Genomic DNA, 18,700 nt, shown 5'->3' with positions numbered 1-18,700 from the left:
AAAAAAAAAAAAAACGTATACAGTTTAATACGACTTTTCACCCGGGCCAAAAAACGTGGTAGACTACGGTTTTGGATACGGGTAAAAAAAATAAATTAAAAAAAAACGGACAAAACCGTATAAGATGGCAAACGGACTAAACCGGATGATGCGTTTGACATACGGTTTACAATGTTGGGTCACTGCATACGGTTTTCTATACGGTTCTGTATGGTTTTTAACTTGAAACCAGGGCTGTGGAGTCTGAGTCGGACGAAATTTTGGGTACCTGGAGTCTGAGTCGGCAAACAATGCACCGACTCCTACTAAATTTAGATTGGAATAAAAAAAAAAAAAAAGCAAGTTTAAATGTCCCAATTCACAAAAGTTATAATTAATGACTTCTCTACTGTAAGAATAAAGACCAATGCATGCAGTGCCCCACGTAACCGCAAAACAAACACGTTAAGTGACCGTGAAGAAGCTTTTCATGTGCTTCACTATATGGCACGCAACGCACAATACTTATACTTTCCATAGTGTTGTGATCTGCTGTTATAGGGAACCCATGGGTAACCTAGCCTCTCACTGATAAGGGATTAAGTAAATATGTTTTTTGCAGGACTAGAGACACTTGTATAAGTGAAGGGAATGGAGGGTCAATAATTCAAGACTGAAGCTGCAAACCATTGGAAAAACTGCTGTCATTCAGCTAATGCTATTAAAAATTAGTTGTTTTGTTAGCTTAAACTTTAAACATGACTATGGGATTCTACTAGGGAAATCATGTTTTATAATAAATGCCCCTTCCTGGATCCTCCCACTGCCCTATCTTCAGCAGCAGATCAGCACACAAAAAGGAAAAGGCAGCAGCTTCTGCCCAACTACCTCTCTCTGCTAGAAGAGTTTAGAAGAACTTGGTGGAACAGCTTCTGGGATTCAACTGTAAGTGTTTATAAATACATTCGCATATTAATACAGAGGAGTCGGAAGTAAAAAAAAAAAGTGGAGTCGGAACATTTATCTACCGACTCCACAGCCCTGCTTGAAACCGTATATGGGAACTGTATAGCAAAAACATGGTGTGCATGCAGCCTTATGGTGCCACAGTGGACTCAACTGAGAAACCTGAGTATATTTGTGTTATATCCACAGACTAAAAAAAATTGCAACAAAATAATACACTGTTCAGGTTTATCCTAGAACAGTGGTCTCCAACCTGCGGCCCTCCAGATTGTTGCAAAACTACAACTCCCAGCATGCTGGGAGTTGTAGTTTTGCAACATCTGGAGGGCCGCAGGTTGGAGACCACTGTCCTAAAAGATAGGCTTCTATAAAAGATACAAAGCTGAATGCTGGAGGAACACTACATTGGATACAGATGACAAACTATTTGGCTGCGGAGCTGGAGATAAGATCTGCAATCCCTTGTACCAGGATACCGGCTCTCGTGCCAGGTGCCAAGTGCCAACACTATAGCTGCCCAGCACAACTTGGCAAGACAAGTCCCTGTAGGGAATATTTTGATCTGACCTATGATCCTGTCATCTGATACACGTTTGATATGTCTCACTGGTACCAAGCCTCAATGATAAATGGGCTTTATGTAATTATAAAAAAATAAAAATAATTTTTTTATATATTTTTTTTTATTTCCTTATATACCTTGTGCTATCAAACCACCATGGGAGGAGATTTATCAAAACCTGTCCAGAGGAAAAGTTGCTGAGTTGTCCATAGCCACCAATCAGATCGCTTCTTTCATTTTCAAAAAGGCCCTTGAAAAATGAAAGCAGCGATCTGATTGGTTGCTATGGACAACTCAGCAACTTTTACCCTGGACAGGTTTCGATAAATCTCCCCCCCCCTCCCCCATATTTTTATGATTGATTCCATTCAATGACAGTAATGAGAAATCTTGAAGGCCTGTCTTGACCTAGTGCTTCTTTCTTTCACACAGAAAATAGTTATCCAAAAAGGTGCCTCCAGCTGTTGCAAAACTTCAGCTCCAAGCATGTACGGACCACAAAATGCATGCTAGGAATTGAACCAGTGTAATTCCAGCTCGTGCAAAACTACAACTCCCAGCATGACCATACAGCTGAAGTCTGTCCAGGCATGCTGGGAGTTGTAGTTTTGCAACGGCTGGTGGCATACTGGATGGGAAACAGCGTCCTGAGGTGAGCTCGGGTGGATAACATTCCTCCGATGCCAACAATTTACAAGGACTAGTGTAGTAATCTGAAAGCAAAAACTATAGCTCCCAGCATGCCCAGGCAGCCAAGAGGCATGCTGGGAGTAGAACCAGTGTGCCTCCAGCTATTGCAAAACAACAACTCCCAGCATACCCAAACAGTCAAAGGCATGCTGGGAGTTGAACCAGTGTAAATTCCAGCTTGTGCAAAACTACAACTCCCAGCATGCCCGGACAGCCAAAGGCTGTCCGGGCATGCTGGGAGTTGTAGTTTTCCAACAGATGGTGGCATACTGGATGGGAAACAGTGTCCTGCGGTGAGCTCACTGGAGACTGACAACCCCAGCTGGGGCGGATAACGTGCCCCCGATGCCAACAAAAGCCGTGCTACACTGCAACAACATTATCTGTTCAAGGACAAGATCAGGATGTCCTTAGCCTTCTAGCTCCCCATTGCAGGGTGCATAAAAACAGGTTCTCCTCCAAGTGGACAAAACCTTTAAAAAGAGTACCTGTCACCAAACCATATCTCAGATTATATTCCCTAACTACTCCTAACACCCCTCCTGCCCTTGAACATTTTTTTTTCAAGCTTTAAAAAGCTCCATATCATACCTTTCCCCCTTGCTCACATCGTGTGAGCTCCCAGCAGGAGAAAGTGGGTGTTCCCCAGCAGGCGCGTCGTCACTGAAAGAAAGGAAAAGTTTTCCAGCTCCCAAATGTGGCCAAAGGGTTAAAACTTGACTTTTAATTCATCCAAATTAAAAAAATGGAACAAAAACTATAAATACTGGTGTATTAAAAAACAACACACCAACAGGTTTCTAGCTATAACAAGCTCTTAGTCATGGCCATGACTAAGCTTGTTATAGCTCGAAACACGTCGGCGTGTTTTTTTTAGTGCACTTTATAGTTTTTGATCCATGTTTTTAATTTGGATGAATTAAAAGTCAAGTTTTAACTATTACTCCACATTTGGGAGCTGGACAACTTTTCCCTTTGTTCAAGTTGCACGTTATGGGAGGCGGCCCGCTCAGTCCGAGCTCCAGCATCTGGAAATACCGTTCGTGCCCCTTAACACCTTGTTCACATTGGTTGGCGAGCTGAGCTACATTATCCTTTCATTTTTAGCGACGTCACTGAAGCTTGCGAGAGCTGTGCCTCACCATGCCCCGCACACACGCACTTCCTGAGTTTGGTCTCCTGCCAGGCCGGGAGGAGACCAAACTAACTGTTTAACTTGTGGCAGGGAACAGAACAGAGTCACCTTGTGGACGTCTTTTAATCACACTAAATACATAAAGGTTGAGCATTTTAACAGCAAGTAAATAGCATAAGTGTCTTATAATTACATAAGAAACAATATATGAAAAGTTTAGTTTGGTGACAAATACTCTAACGTAAACTGGTGCAAATGCTTGACGAGTAATAACATTTACTAAGATAGTCTAAACCCTGATTTGGACATAAAACATTACTTTTATTGCTATGTTTAGTAAGATTGGCATGAGGACTGCTCATGGTTTTTATTCACTGTACAGTGATCCCTCAACTTACAATGGCCTCAACATACAATAGTGTCATCATACAATGGTCTTTTCTGGACCATTGTAAGTTGAAACCAGACTCAACATACAATGCTACAGACAGTCCAGATTTGTGATACCCGTCAATGGCTGGAAGAACCGACCAATCAGAATGGGCATTCACTGGTAAAACCCCTGTATTATTGAAGTGTATGCACTGACTGGTGTCTAGTAGCGCCTCCTACAGTACAGGGAGGTATTACATGTTCTGTTCTCATTACCTGTATTACTGAAGTGCATGCACTGACTGGTGTCTGGTAGCGCCCCCTACAGTACAGGAGGTATTACATGTTCTGTACTCTTTACCTGTATAACTGAAGTGCATGCACTGACTGGTGTCTGGTAGCGCCCCCTACAGTACAGGGAGGTATTACATATTCTGTACTCTTTACCTGTATTACTGAAGTGCATGCACTGACTGGTGTCTGGTAGCGCCCCCTACAGTACAGGGAGGTATTACATATTCTGTACTCTTTACCTGTATTACTGAAGTGCATGCACTGACTGGTGTCTGGTAGCGCCCCCTACAGTACAGGAGGTATTACATGTTCTGTACTCTTTACCTGTATAACTGAAGTGCATGCACTGACTGGTGTCTGGTAGCGCCCCCTACAGTACAGGGAGGTATTACATATTCTGTACTCTTTACCTGTATTACTGAAGTGCATGCACTGACTGGTGTCTGGTAGCGCCCCCTACAGTACAGGGAGGTATTACATGTTCTGTACTCTTTACCTGTACCAGGGTTAGCTGCTCCTTTGGACACCAGGTGAGGGAGGCTCCATGTTACTTTTTTAGGACACTGTACTGTACAGGACCCCGAAGAAGCTCCTGTCCTCTACATAGACCAGTGTTTCCAGAGCCGGATGCCCCAGCTGTTGCAAAACTACAACTCCCAGCATGCCCGGACAGCCTTTGGCTGTCCGGGCATGCTGGGAGTTGTTTTGCAACAGCTGGAGGCTCCCTGCTTGGGAAACACTGACATAGACAGGGATTACAGCTTCCAGCAGATCTTTCTTACTTTTATATGTAAGGATTTACTTTATCTATATTAGTTATCTACTTATTTTTCTTTAATCCTCACTTATTCCTATTTTTGGATGACATTTTGGTGGCTTCAGAACCAATTACCAGGTTTCCATAGAGTTCTGGTGTCAACATACGATGGTTTCAACATACAATGGTCGACCTGGAACCGATTAATATTGTAACTTGAGGGACCACTGTACTGTTTGAATCACTTTTCAAACCACATGTCCTGCAACGCTGCAATAAATGAGAGGGCACGGCGGGCACAGGACCGGCGCCACGGGAGCTGCAGTGAGTCAGAGGGTTGTACACGTCATGAGGAGGCAGCGTCCACACAATGGCTGGAGATTTATCATCACGTCAGTCCAGATATATCTTCTCTGCTGACTCCTCAGTAATAATGGAGAGTGAAGCGCTCAGATAATCGATACCCAGAGCAATAACCTGACTGCTATTACTCTAAGAGTCCGTCCTTGATCAAACACTCCACTGTCCAGAACAAAGTGGTTCAGCAGCACCCAGCAGAGCGCCAAACTGTTCTAGGCTATGTAGTTTGCCCTGTTTTTATTTATTTTTAATTTTATTTATTTATTTATTTATTTTTTAAACCCATTCGTAAATTTTTAGACTATATCCAACTACACAGCTCTTATTATACGAAGCTGCAAATCTAAATAAGAACGGCTGCGGTATAAAGTATGGAGGAAAGGCAGAAGCTTGAGCCCGACACAAAAGGTGGATTTTATACAACCTTAGGCCAGTGTGAATTAGGATCAGAAATACATAAATGAGTATTTCAAGACTTCTAAAATAGCCATATTTTACAGGTATTTCAAAAGGCATATTTTCAGTGCCTTTATTTGAGGTACCAGGTCTACAATACAGTGGCCCATATTTCCCATTTAATTAGAGATGAGCGAACGTACAGTAAATTCGATTCGTCACGAACTTCTCGGCTCGGCAGTTGATGACTTTTCCTGCGTAAATTAGTTCAGCTTTCAGGTGCTCCGGTGGGCTGGAAAAGGTGGATACAGTCCTAGGAAAGAGTCTTCTAGGACTGTATCCACCTTTTCCAGCCCTCCGGAGCACCGGAAAGCTGAACTAATTTATGCAGGAAAAGCCATCAACTGCCGAGCCGAGAAGTTCGTGACGAATCGAATTTACTGTAAGTTCGCTCATCTCTAATTGAAATCAATGGGATGTAGTTTGCAACACTGTGAAACAAGCCTCAGATTTGGACTGAACACTGTGTGGAAAAGTAAGTCACTTATGACCAGAATGATCTCCGGCTGGCACATGGAGGTATGCACTGGCATTATTAGGCGCCATGGTTAACGCAATTTAGTGCAATAATCCGAGTTATCACTGGTACTATTAGTCATTGAAGGGTGCATGAGATCCTACAAGGTTTCGTGTACATACAATTTTAGAATGCAAAAAAAAAAAGGAACATATCAGACGGCTCCCAATAATGAACCGGCTCCACGGGACGGCACCAGACAGAACCTCGTATCTTAGCTTCCTGGACAGAACTTATGACAGCTTGATTTAAAGTATGGAATGTCCAACATTTAAGATTAAAATAGCACGGGTCAGCTTCCCATTCAAGAAACCCTATACCGAAGGCTCCTGACACTTTATTCCTGGCCCCATCCTCCCATGAAATGTAATCCCTATGGACAGTGCAGAAGATCCTTTATCCAGCTCTCTGGCTGCCATAAGAAAGGATTTACCTGTATTACAATGTAGGGAATCAGCATTTTTACACTAAATTGCACATACAATGCACTTACCCCCGGCTGCACATTAGTGATGGGACCCTACTATTAGCTGATTGGTTTCTAGGTCTCCTGCGGAGGGATGATTTACATCCATTGAATTATGCATCTTATTCATGTATGTGGTCACGAGAAGATCAATCCTAACAAGCTTTGTAATGTAATGTAATTCCCAAGGCTGTGTCCTGGAGATAGACGCTCTACGATGCTTACTGAAAACTAGAAGGCTGGTCTCTGAGTAAGGGAGGGCTCACACCACGTTTTTCAAGTACGTTTCCCGTATATTTTTTAAAACGTATGGAACCGTATTGAAAACCATATACATAGACAAATTGAAAACCGTATGCACCCAGATGCGTACGGTCTGCTTGCAATACGGTTTTCTCCCTTACTCAAAACCGTGGTTGACCACGGTTTTGTCTCCGCTTTAAATACCGTACAGCAAGAGCGTAAATTTTTTTTTTTTGTTTTAACATGGACGTCAATGGGAAACGCACATGTATATGGTTCCATACGGGAAACCGTATACGGTCTTTACTTTGCACAAGCGCATTTGCATCCTTAAGTCCCCACCCAACACCCCTCCCATTAAAAATGGAGAACATTTTCAAAAGCTTATGTTTTTAAAAAAAAATAAAAACGGACGGAACTGTATGGACTTTTAAAAACAGCATACAGTTTAAACACACATACGGTTAACTTTTTCCCATACTGTTCCATCCGTTTTTTTGCCATACAGTTTTCTTTAGAAAAACTGATTGAAACCAGTATGGCAAAAACTTGATGTGAACCCAGCCTAAGTAAGGCTAGGTTCACATCACGTTTTCTCCCATACGGGAGCGCATACGGCAGGGGGGAGCTAAAACCTTGCGCTCCCATATGATTTCGTATGTGCTCCCGTATGTAATTCCTTTCAATGAGTCGGCCGGAGTGAGACGTTTGGTCTGGTCGGCTCATTTTTGCGCTGTATGCGCTTTTTCCCCGGACCTAAAAGTGTGGTAAACCACGGTTTTAGGTCCGGTTGTAAAAGCGCATACGGCGCAAAAATGAGCCGACCAGAGCAAACGTCTCACTTCGGCCGACTCATTGAAAGGAATTACATACGGGAGCACATATGAAAGCATACAGGAGCGCTAGGTTTTTGCTCCCCCCTGCCGTATGCGCTCCCGTATGGGAGAAAACGTGATGTGAACCCAGCCTTACAGTCTTCCAAGTTTGGATAGAGAAAGAAAAAAATATGTTTATATGCAAAGACAGAAAACCTGTATAGACCAAATACTTTTTTAAAGGGGTATTCCAACTTAAAACAATTATCCCCTATCCACAGGATACAGCATAAGTGTCTGATCGCCCCGTGTTTCCCCACGATCTCAAGAATGGGGACTCAAATTTGGCAAGTTGGGCATGTGCGCCATCGATGCATTCATTGTCTGTGATGCTGCTGGACCAAGTGTCAAACATTTTAGAGCCCATCGGGCTGACAGCTATTCCTCCCACTCTGCCCAAAGGGAGTAAGGGATAAGTGGCTGCCATATTCCCCATCCCCCTATAGACATGGCTGGTAGTGGCCCATGTCCAGTAAGAACAATAAGATCGGTCAAGTTGATGCCCAACACTTCTTTCTTACGACATCTGCCATTGGGAGAAAATAAGGAGGCCCCCCCCCCACACACACATTAGACCAGTGTTCCCTTAGCTGTGGCTCCCCAGCTGTTACAAAACTCCTCCGACTGTCAGGACATAATGAGAGTTGTAGTTTTGTAACAGCTGGAGAGACCCCTCATACGTAGTAGACCAAGTGATCCCCTAACTGTTTCAAAACTACAATGCACATCATGCCCCATGGGGCATATTGGGAGTTGTAGTTTTGTAACAGGAGGAGAGGCCCCTCATATAAATTAGACCAAGTGCTCCCCATGCTGTGGCAATAAACTACAACTCCCATCATGCAGCTGTTTCGTGCATGATGTGAGTTTCAGTATAGCTGCACCTGGGGAAGCCCCCCAATACATATTAGACTACTATTCCCAAAGCTGTGGAATGTCTGCGGCTGTCAGGATAAAATGGGATTTGTCATCTTGGTCCATATGTTGAGTCACAGCATCAGTCAGTCTTTCATCTGTGAATGATTACCCTTACAACAGAGGGTTTGTTACAGTTGCGTCCAGTCTAGAACAGCAGCACTTGTCTGTCCTGATAGCACACAGATCCAGTGTAGCAAAGTACTCATCTCACAGAAGGTTATTTACACTTTATACCAGTGGTCTCCAACCTGCGGACCTCCAGATGTTGCAAAACTACAACTCCCAGCATGCCCGGACAGCCAACGGCTGTCCGGGCATGCTGGGAGTTGTAGTTTTGCAACATCTGGAGGTTCGCAAGTTGAAGACCCTTGGTATACAGTGTAAATAACCTTCTGTGAGAGGAGTAATTTTCTACACTGGATCTGCTGGGAGTTGTAGTTTTGCAACATCTGGGAGGTACGCAAGTTGAAGACTAGAGATGAGCGAACTTACAGTAAATTCGATTCGTCACGAACTTCTCGGCTCGGCAGTTGATGACTTTTCCTGCGTAAATTAGTTCAGCCTTCAGGTGCTCCGTGGGCTGGAAAAGGCGGATACATTCCTAGGAAAGAGTCTCCTAGGACTGTATCCACCTTTTCCAGCCCACCGGAACACCTGAAAGCTGAACTAATTTATGCAGGAAAAGTCATCAACTGCCGAGCCGAGCAGTTCGTGACAAATCGAATTTACTGTAAGTTCGCTCATCTCTATTGAAGACCACTGCTGTATACAATTGTAGCAAACGTTCTAATATGAGAGGAATTAGATTTGTTAAGTGGCAGCAAGCAGAGATCTTGAAAATGCCGAGGTATTTAAATACCAAGTAGCAGAAATGTATTATATTCTACATATAAAGCTCCGGAACAAGCAGGACCTTCAGAAGATGTACGGATTAAGATGAGTGATGTTTTGGTCCTTGGCTATACTGACTTTATACGTTTTATAATAAAACATGCTGCAACATTGTTATATATTAATTACATATGCCATTCTATACACAGGCCCTAAAATCTTCACATGTCGTCCAATGGAAGGTTCCCTATTAAACGAATACTTTAATATGTCAGCGCAAAAGCAAACAGCAGCTCATTCCTGTGGCTGAACTGGTTAAGTAAACTGGTTTGTCCACCCAGCATCCCAGTGTCCACCGCTCCCATCATTCTCATTAAAGAAAGTGCCTCTCTCCACCGACAATAGGCATATTAAAAAGGATAATGCAGAACGCGCTTTCCCCCCCTTTTTTGCTAATATGAAGTCGCCCTACCCCCTCCATCCAATCATAGGAAAATGCAGGCGGCCGTCAGATTCACGGAGTCCTGACCACACAGGAAGGAGTTGGATAAACTCTCCCACAGACTCTACATCTCTTCACCAACGCCCTGGACTGGAGGAGACGCACGAGGCTATGAGCAATAGAGGAGGCTGGGAGAGCAGGTGAAGGAATAGGGAAGGATGGTCGGCCCTGCTAGAAGACATCGCCAACCACAAAGAGTCCCTAAGATAAAATAAATCCTATCCACAGAATACAGACTGTTATATACAGAAGACTGATGTAGAAGAGAGGTATATTAAAAAGATTGGAAATAGAGAAGAGAATAGGAATTCCCATAAAGGCCCCCGTGATCTATTGCTGGATCTCTCCATTCTATACACGCTGGCCCAGATAGAGTCCGACAGAATCCAACAAACAATATAGGGTCCGACAGAATCCAACAAACAATATAGGGTCCGACAGAATCCAACAAACAATATAGGGTCCAACAGAATCCAACAAACAATATAGGGTCCAACAGAATCCAACAAACAATATAGGGTCCAACAGAATCCAACAAACAATATAGGGTCCAAGAGAATCCAACAAACAATGTAGGGTCCAAGAGAATCCAACGAACAATATAGGGTCCAAGAGAATCCAACAAACAATATAGGGTCCAAGAGAATCCAACAAACAATATAGAGTCCAAGAGAATCCAACAAACAATATAGAGTCCAAGAGAATCCAACAAACAATATAGGGTCCAACAGAATCCAACAAACATTATAGGGTCCAACAGAATCCAATAAACATAGGGTCCAACAGAATCCAACAAACAATATATGGTCCAACATAATCCAACAAACAATACAGCGCCCAACAAACATTATAGGGTCCAACAGAATCCAACAAACAATATATGGTCCAACAGAATCCAACAAACAATATAGCGCCCAACAAACATTATAGGGTCCAACAGAATCCAACAAACAATATAGGGTCCAACAAACAATATAGGGTCCAACAAACAATATAGGGTCCAACAAACAATATAGGGTCCAAGAGAATCCAACAAACAATATAGGGTCCAGCAGAATCCAACAAACAATATAGGGTCCAAGAGAATCCAACAAACAATATATAGAGTCCAAGAGAATCCAACAAACAATATAGGGTCCAACAGAATCCAACAAACATTATAGGGTCCAACAGAATCCAATAAACATAGGGTCCAACAGAATCCAACAAACAATATATGGTCCAACAGAATCCAACAAACAATATAGGGTCCAACAAACAATATAGGGTCCAACAAACAATATAGGGTCCAACAGAATCCAACAAACAATATAGGGTCCAACAAACAATATAGGGTCCAACAAACAATATAGGGTCCAACAGAATCCAACAAACAATATATAGAGTCCAAGAGAATCCAACAAACAATATAGGGTCCAACAGAATCCAACAAACATTATAGGGTCCAACAGAATCCAATAAACATAGGGTCCAACAGAATCCAACAAACAATATATGGTCCAACAGAATCCAACAAACAATATAGGGTCCAACAAACAATATAGGGTCCAACAAACAATATAGGGTCCAACAGAATCCAACAAACAATATATGGTCCAACAGAATCCAACAAACAATATAGGGTCCAACAAACAATATAGGGTCCAACAAACAATATAGGGTCCAACAGAATCCAACAAACAATATAGGGTCCAACAAACAATATAGGGTCCAACAAACAATATAGGGTCCAACAGAATCCAACAAACAATATAGGGTCCAACAAACAATATAGGGTCCAACAAACAATATAGGGTCCAACAGAATCCAACAAACAATATAGGGTCCAACAGAATCCAACAAACAATATAGGGTCCAACAGAATCCAATACGATATTGTATACTGGACTGGACAAATCCGGGTCACTGTGTTTATTATTCTGTCTGAGACAAAAACTGTCAGATTTCCCCCATAGCAACCAATCACAGCTCAGCTTTCATTGTCTGAAACTCAGGTACCATTAAAGCTGAGCTGTGATTGGTTGCTATGGGGGAAATCAGACAGTTTTTGTCTTAGACGGATTGATAAATCTGGGCCGTTGTTTTTCCACAGAGTTCAGTAGACAATATCTTATTGGATTCTATTGGACTTAATATATTATTTAATGGATCCAGTTGGACTCTGTGTTGTCTATTGCACTCTATTAGATGTTGGATTGTCTATTGCACTCTATTAGACAATATTGTCTATTAGACTCTGTTGGACTGTTAGACACTGGGGCCCGACGCCGCCAGCCGAACTTTACCGGGGCCCAAAGTCGCCTGTTGGACTCTACTGGGGCCTGACACCCTGCTAGACTACTAGGCTTCCTGGCTTTGCCAATAGCAACCAGTGAAAGCTCAGCTTTTCTAATTTATTAAAGGGGTACTCCCGTAGAAAACTTAACATAAGAAGGGTGGATTTGGTCTAAGGGAGCCAGCCGGGCAAAAATGTGTATGGTTAAAGGGGTACTCCCGTGGAAAACATTTATTTATTTAAATTTTTTTTTTAAATCAACTGGTGCCAGAAAGTTAAACAGATTTGTAAATGACTTCTATTAAAAAAATCTTTACCCTTCCAGTACTTTTTAGCAGCTGTATGCTTCATAGGAAATCATTTGCTTTTTGAATTTCTTTTTTGTCTTGTCCACCGTGCTCTCTGCTGACACCTCTGTCCGTGTCAGGAACTGTCCAGAGCAGCATAGGTTTGCTATGGGGATTTTCTCCTGCTCTGGACAGTTCCCGATACGGGCATCAGGTGTCAGCAGAGAGCACTGTGGACAAGACAAAAAAAGAAATTCAAAAAGAAAAAAGAATTTCCTCTGTAGCATACAGCTGCTAAAAAGTACTGGAAGGGTAAAGATTTTTTTAATAGAAGTAATTTACAAATCTGTTTAACTTTCTGGCACCAGTTTATTTGAAAAAAAAAAAAAAAAAGTTTTCCAGGGAGTACCCCTTTAAGGTATCAATTAGGCTTCTTATCAGGCTCTAGAGAGACGGCCGTCCTACCAGGTAATTGATTATTATAGTGAAATTCCCCCTGACATTCCCTGCTCTCTCTCTATATATATATCAGCAGGGGGTTAATCATTGACAGCCCCGGCCTCATGTACAGGTCCCTACACTGATCCTATAAACTATTCTACACATACCGGCGCTACGCCAATCTATAGGCGGCAGCAGCGGTAATAACTTCTTATCATAAACGTGTATCTTCTTAGGGTACGTTCCCACCTGGCGTATTTTGCTGCGTATTTGCTGCTGCGTATTTTCCTACCCATTGACTTCAATGGGAAATAAAATACACAGCAGCAAATACACCAGGTGGGAATGTACCCTTAGAGATTAGTCCTCGAAAGGCGTCCTGCTGTGACAGGAGCCACAATCCAGATCTTATAGAGACATACAGTCTGCGCTGCGATATCCCAACAAACCGTGCGAAATCCTGGCACAAAGCGAAAAGCAGATCTCCCCTCCCCCCCCCCCCCCCCCCCCCCCCCCCCCCGTTCAGTGTCTGCAGCTGAGTGTTTGACGGAATATTAATAATTACACAATGCCTGCCGCCGCTCCTGCCAAGGGATCATAGGCTGCTATTGTGCCAAAGTTTACCAACAAATGCAATCGCTTCCATGCACTCAGCCCACACACGGGGCGTCAAACACATGGCAGCTTAACGGGAGCGCAGAGCAGCCACAGCGACACCACATCTGTAGTCAGGGTGCCGATCCCGTTATGAAACTGGCCAAAAAAAGAGCCAGTGGAAAAGCCATGGGAAGGTGGAGACTCTCATTGGCACCAATAGAGTGTGACAGTGCTGGATGGCATGAAGGTGGCACGTGTGTGTGTGTGTGTGTGTGTGTGTCAGTAACACAACTGTCGCTATCCCCGCGCACAAAAACTCATAATCTGATCATGAATATATGCTGAACAGTTATTTAAAGGGGAAAACATGTTTTAATTATTTATTTATTTTTAAATCAACTGGTGCCAGAAAGTTAAACAGATTTGTAAATTACTTCTATTAAAAAATCTTTACCCTTCCAGTACTTTTAGCAGCTGTATGCTACAGAGGAAATTCTTTTCTTTTAGAATTTTTTTTTTGTCTTGTCCACAGTGCTCTCTGCTGACACCTGATGTCTGTATCAGGAACTGTCCAGAGCAGGAGAAAATCCCCATAGCAAACCTATGCTGCTCTGGATAGTTCCTGATACGGACATCAGGTGTCGGCAGAGAGCACTGTGGACAAGACAAAAAAATTCAAAAAGAAAGAAATTTCTCTAGCATACAGCTGCTAAAACTTACTGGAAGGGTAAAGATTTTTTGATAGAAGTCATTTACAAATCTGTTTAACTTTCTGGCACCAGTAGATAAAAAAAAATAAAAAAAAATGTTTTCCACCGGAGTCCCCCTTTAAGGCAGTATTTCCCAACCAGTGTGTCTCCAGCTGTTGCAAAACTACAACTTCCAGAGAGAGAGAGAACCAGTCTGATATTTTGCAGAATTTCATGACAGAAACCCATTGAAGCCAAAAGGGCTTGAATTTGGGTGAAATTCTGGATTCTAAGAACACAGAAATTCTGTTGGAATTCCACAATTCCATTCAAGCTTCACAATTTGTGCGGAAGTGCAGAAATATTGCCATGTAAACATAACCTTAAAAGGGGTACTCTACTGGAATTTTTTTTTTTTTTTTTTTTTTTAAATCAACTGGTGGCAGAAAGTTAAACAGATGTGTAAATTACTTCTATTAAAAAAGTCTTAATCCTTCCAGTACTTAGCTGCTGCATGCTTCACGAGAAATTATTTTCTTTTTGAATTTCCATTCAGTCTGACCACAGTGCTCTCTGCTGACACCTCTGTCCATGTCAGGAACTGTCCAGAGTAGGATTAAATCCCCATAGTAAACATCAAAATGGACAGAGGTGTCAGCAGAGAGCACTGTGGTCAGACAGAAAGGAAATTCAAAAAGAAAAGTATTTCCTCTGTAGTATACAACAGCTGATAAGTACTGGAAGGATTAAGATTTTCATATAGAAGTAATTTACAAATCTGTTTAACTTTCTGCCACAGTTGATAAAAAAAAAAATTGTTTTCCAGGGGAGTACCCCTTTAAAGGTATCAATTAGGCTTCCTATCAGGCCTCCGATATGTGGAGCTCTGTTGGCAATTCCATCGAGCTTAGCAGAAAAAAAAAATTTGTGCATGCACTGTAGTAAATTACCGGATCTCCGATGTACCCCATTCAAGTCAAAGGGGTCCATCAGGACCCAGTGGGGTCTGTTGTGCTCCAACCACTTTTTGGGGCCATTTGGTGCCAAAAAAAAAGTGTAGAACGGACCCAGAACGGGACAGAGCACAACGGCAATGTGAACACGGGCATATAAAGGAACACTGAGCAAAGTTGTGTTATGCCTGGTGCAGGGTCTCCCTCCACCGTGTCATGCATAGTTGCATACCGTAGGGTTTCCTTACCTTCCGCTCTCCAATTGTTGCAAAAAACCAACCCCCATCAGGCCCTAAAAGTCAAAGATGGGGGCGGTTCTAGTTTTGCAACAGTTGTTAAGTCAGAAGTTTGCTGACATGGCATGATGGGAGTTGTAGTTTTGCAACAAGGCTGGGCACCAGGGTACGGTAAAATTTATCATCATTCTGAAACAGCTAGAGGGCCGCAGGTCGCCGTTAGGGTATGTTCACACTACGGAATTATGCACAGTGAACGTTAGCATCTGTGTGAATGGGTCTCCGCGAGACCCGTTCACACAGCAGAATTTCAGCGGCTGACAATTCCGCCACCGAAATTGTTCTGCGCAAAGAAAGAACATGTTCATTCTGTGCGCGGAAGTCCACAAGTACTGCACAGCCATCAATGGTGATACCGCAGTGCCGCGCGGTCCCACCGCGGCCGCCAGGCTGAAACTCCGCTCTCTGAATTCCTCGAGGGGACATTCAGACATATCCGTAGTGGGAACATACCCTTAGGGTATGATGAGAGGAATGCCAGAACATGATGGGAGTTGTAGTTTAGCAACAAAGTCAGACTTTCAGGGCACGACTGAAGTTGTCATTTTGCAACAACTTAAAGGGGTACTCCCGTGCCCCCTCATGTTCAGAACGCATAGAGTGGTTGGCCTTGATCACGACCTCACACCACACCCCCTCCATTCATGTCTATGGAAGGGGGCGTGACGACTGTCACGCCCCCTCCCATAGACATGAATGGAGGGGGTGTGGTGTGACATAATGAGGGGCGTGGCCAAGACATCACGATCGCAGCTGTCCGATCCAAGCGTTCTGAACAAAATGCATGGGACTACCCCTTTAATAGTTTCATGTCAAAAGAGCAAAGTGTAATGCCAAACAAAACCTGAGGACAGACGTGGCACTGTTTTTGTAAGAAATAATCTGTTCTATTTCTGGATAAACCATTTGATTACCTCAGCAGTTGACAAGGTATGCTGGGATCAGTAGTCCCAAAGGCTGACGATTAAGTGATAAAATCACCCACAGCAGCGTTTCCCAACCTGTTGACAAACTACAACTCTCAGCATGCTCTACCTCAGCAGCCGACAACGTGAGATATTTAGAACCATAATTCAGGATGTTCTCCTTGCACTGTGCTTGGATCTGTAGTTCCACAGGGATCCAAAAGTGCACCAGTCATCGCTGTCTATGAACACCACAGCCTCACAGGGCAGGCTGGGAGGTCTAGTACACCTTTCTATAACTGGCACTACCTCTCAGGCCATGCTGGGATGTGTAGTCCGCACGACTATGAACGCCACAGCTTCTCAGGGCACACTAGGATGTGTAATCCCCATCTGACTGTAGACACCACAGGCTCTCAGGGCATGCTGAGATGTGTAGTCCCCCAGTCTACGAACACTATAGACTGTGTAATCCCCCTGTCTATGAACACCACAGCCTCTAAGGGAACACTAGGATGTGTAATCCTCCTGTTTATGAACACCACAGCTTCTCAGGGCATGCTGAGATGTGTAGTCCCCCAGTCTACGAACACCACAGCTTCTCAGGGCACACTAGGATGTGTAGTCCCCATCTGACTGTAGACACCACAGGCTCTCAGGGCACGCTGAGATGTGTAATCCCCCTGTCTATGAACACCACAGGCTTTTATGGCACGCTGGGATGTGTAGTCCTCCTGTCTATAAACAGCACAGCCTTTCAGGGCATGCTGGGATGTGTAGTCCTCCTGTCTATGAATACTGCAGCATCTCAGGACATGCTGGGATGTGTAGTCCTCCTGTCTATGAATACCACAGCCTTTCAGGGCACGCTGGGATGTGTAGTCCTCCTGTCTATGAATACCACAGCCTTTCAGGGCACGCTGGGATGTGTAGTCCTCCTGTCTATGAATACTGCAGCATCTCAGGACATGCTGGGATGTGTAGTCCTCCTGTCTATGAATACCACAGCCTTTCAGGGCACGCTGGGATGTGTAGTCCTCCTGTCTATGAATACCACAGCCTTTCAGGGCACGCTGGGATGTGTAGTCCTCCTGTCTATGAATACCACAGCCTTTCAGGGCATGCTGGGATGTGTAGTCCTCCTGTCTATGAATACCACAGCCTTTCAGGGCACGCTGGGATGTGTAGTCCTCCTGTCTATAAACAGCACAGCCTTTCAGGGCACGCTGGGATGTGTAGTCCCCCTGTCTATAAACACCACAGCCTCTCAGGGCACGCTGGGATGTGTAGTCCCCCTGTCTATAAACACCACAGCCTCTCAGGGCACGCTGGGACGTATAGTCCTCCTGTCTATGAACACCACAGCCTCTCAGGGCACGCTGGGATGTGTAGTCCTCCTATCTATGCATATCACAGCCTCTCAGGGCACGCTGGGATGTATAGTCCTCCTGTCTATGAACACCACAGCCTCTCAGGGCACGCTGGGATGTATAGTCCTCCTGTCTATGAACACCACAGCCTCTCAGGGCACACTGGGACGTATAGTCCTCCTGTCTATGAACACCACAGCCTCTCAGGGCATGCTGGGATGTGTAGTCCCCCTGTCTATGAATACCACAGCCTCTCAGGGTACGCTGGGACGTGTAGTCCCCCTGTCTATGAGCACCACAGCCTCTTAGGGCACGCTGGGATGTGTAGTCCCCCTGTCTATGAACACCACAGGCTCTCAGGGCACGCTGGGACGTGTAGTCCCCCCGGCTGTCTCCGTGCACTCACCATTACAGAACTGGAGGAGGGAGGTGGTGTCGTAGAGGCTGCTGCTGTAGCTGGAGAATCCGTCCTCCATCCTGGGGATCGTCAGCCTCCTCTTCTGTCTGTCCCTCTCCTCGCTCGGTCAGTAGCCGTCTCCTCCTCCTCCTCTCCGGGGCCGCTCGGGTGCTGTCTCCGGCCTGCAGCCGCCCCCGGTTACCATGACAACCGCTCCGAGGGGTTTCTCATGGCGCCCAAAATCAGCCTGTGAGGGAAAGGTAGGGGGACGCGGAGAAGCCCCTCAGTGCCGCCCAATGCCCCGGTCCTCTCCTCAGCCTCCGCCGCCGCCGCACTGAGGGGGAGGGGCCTGGGCTCCGGGATTTTGGGATGAGGACTTGAACTTGAGGAGCCCCGCCCCCCTCCAGGCTCCCAGACACCGGCCCCGCCCCCTCCTGATACCTGACGGGCAGATGGAGCGAAGAACCGCCCCACCCCGGGGGATGAAGGAACAAAGTGCCCCGGGTCACAGCTCAGGGGGCAGGAGAGTCACATTGTAACCTCCGGGTGTTCAGCTGGGGCAAAACC

At 44.6% G+C, this 18,700-nt stretch overlaps 1 protein-coding gene across 7 annotated transcripts in view; it reads right to left on the bottom strand.

Annotated features, from left to right (window-relative positions):
- Window positions 1-18,540, bottom strand: part of EML1 (EMAP like 1) — a 99,740-nt gene extending 81,200 nt beyond the window's left edge. For 4 of the 7 annotated variants that reach the window (XM_056545205.1, XM_056545206.1, XM_056545209.1 and 1 more), the window contains exon 1: window positions 18,143-18,539. In XM_056545205.1, the coding sequence (XP_056401180.1) occupies window positions 18,143-18,212 (70 nt within the window). In that variant the 5' untranslated portion in view covers window positions 18,213-18,539. Of the gene's footprint in view, window positions 1-18,142 lie in introns of all 7 variants that reach the window. The other 3 variants (XM_056545203.1, XM_056545204.1, XM_056545208.1) reach the window with 2 other exon arrangements.
- Between the last annotated feature and the right edge of the window lie 160 nt (window positions 18,541-18,700).

Source organism: Hyla sarda, chromosome 11 (assembly GCF_029499605.1).
Source record: "Hyla sarda isolate aHylSar1 chromosome 11, aHylSar1.hap1, whole genome shotgun sequence".
NCBI lineage: Eukaryota > Metazoa > Chordata > Amphibia > Anura > Hylidae > Hyla > Hyla sarda.
The sequence above is the reverse complement of the archived record's forward strand: the minus strand, read 5'-3'. Positions and strand labels throughout refer to the sequence as shown.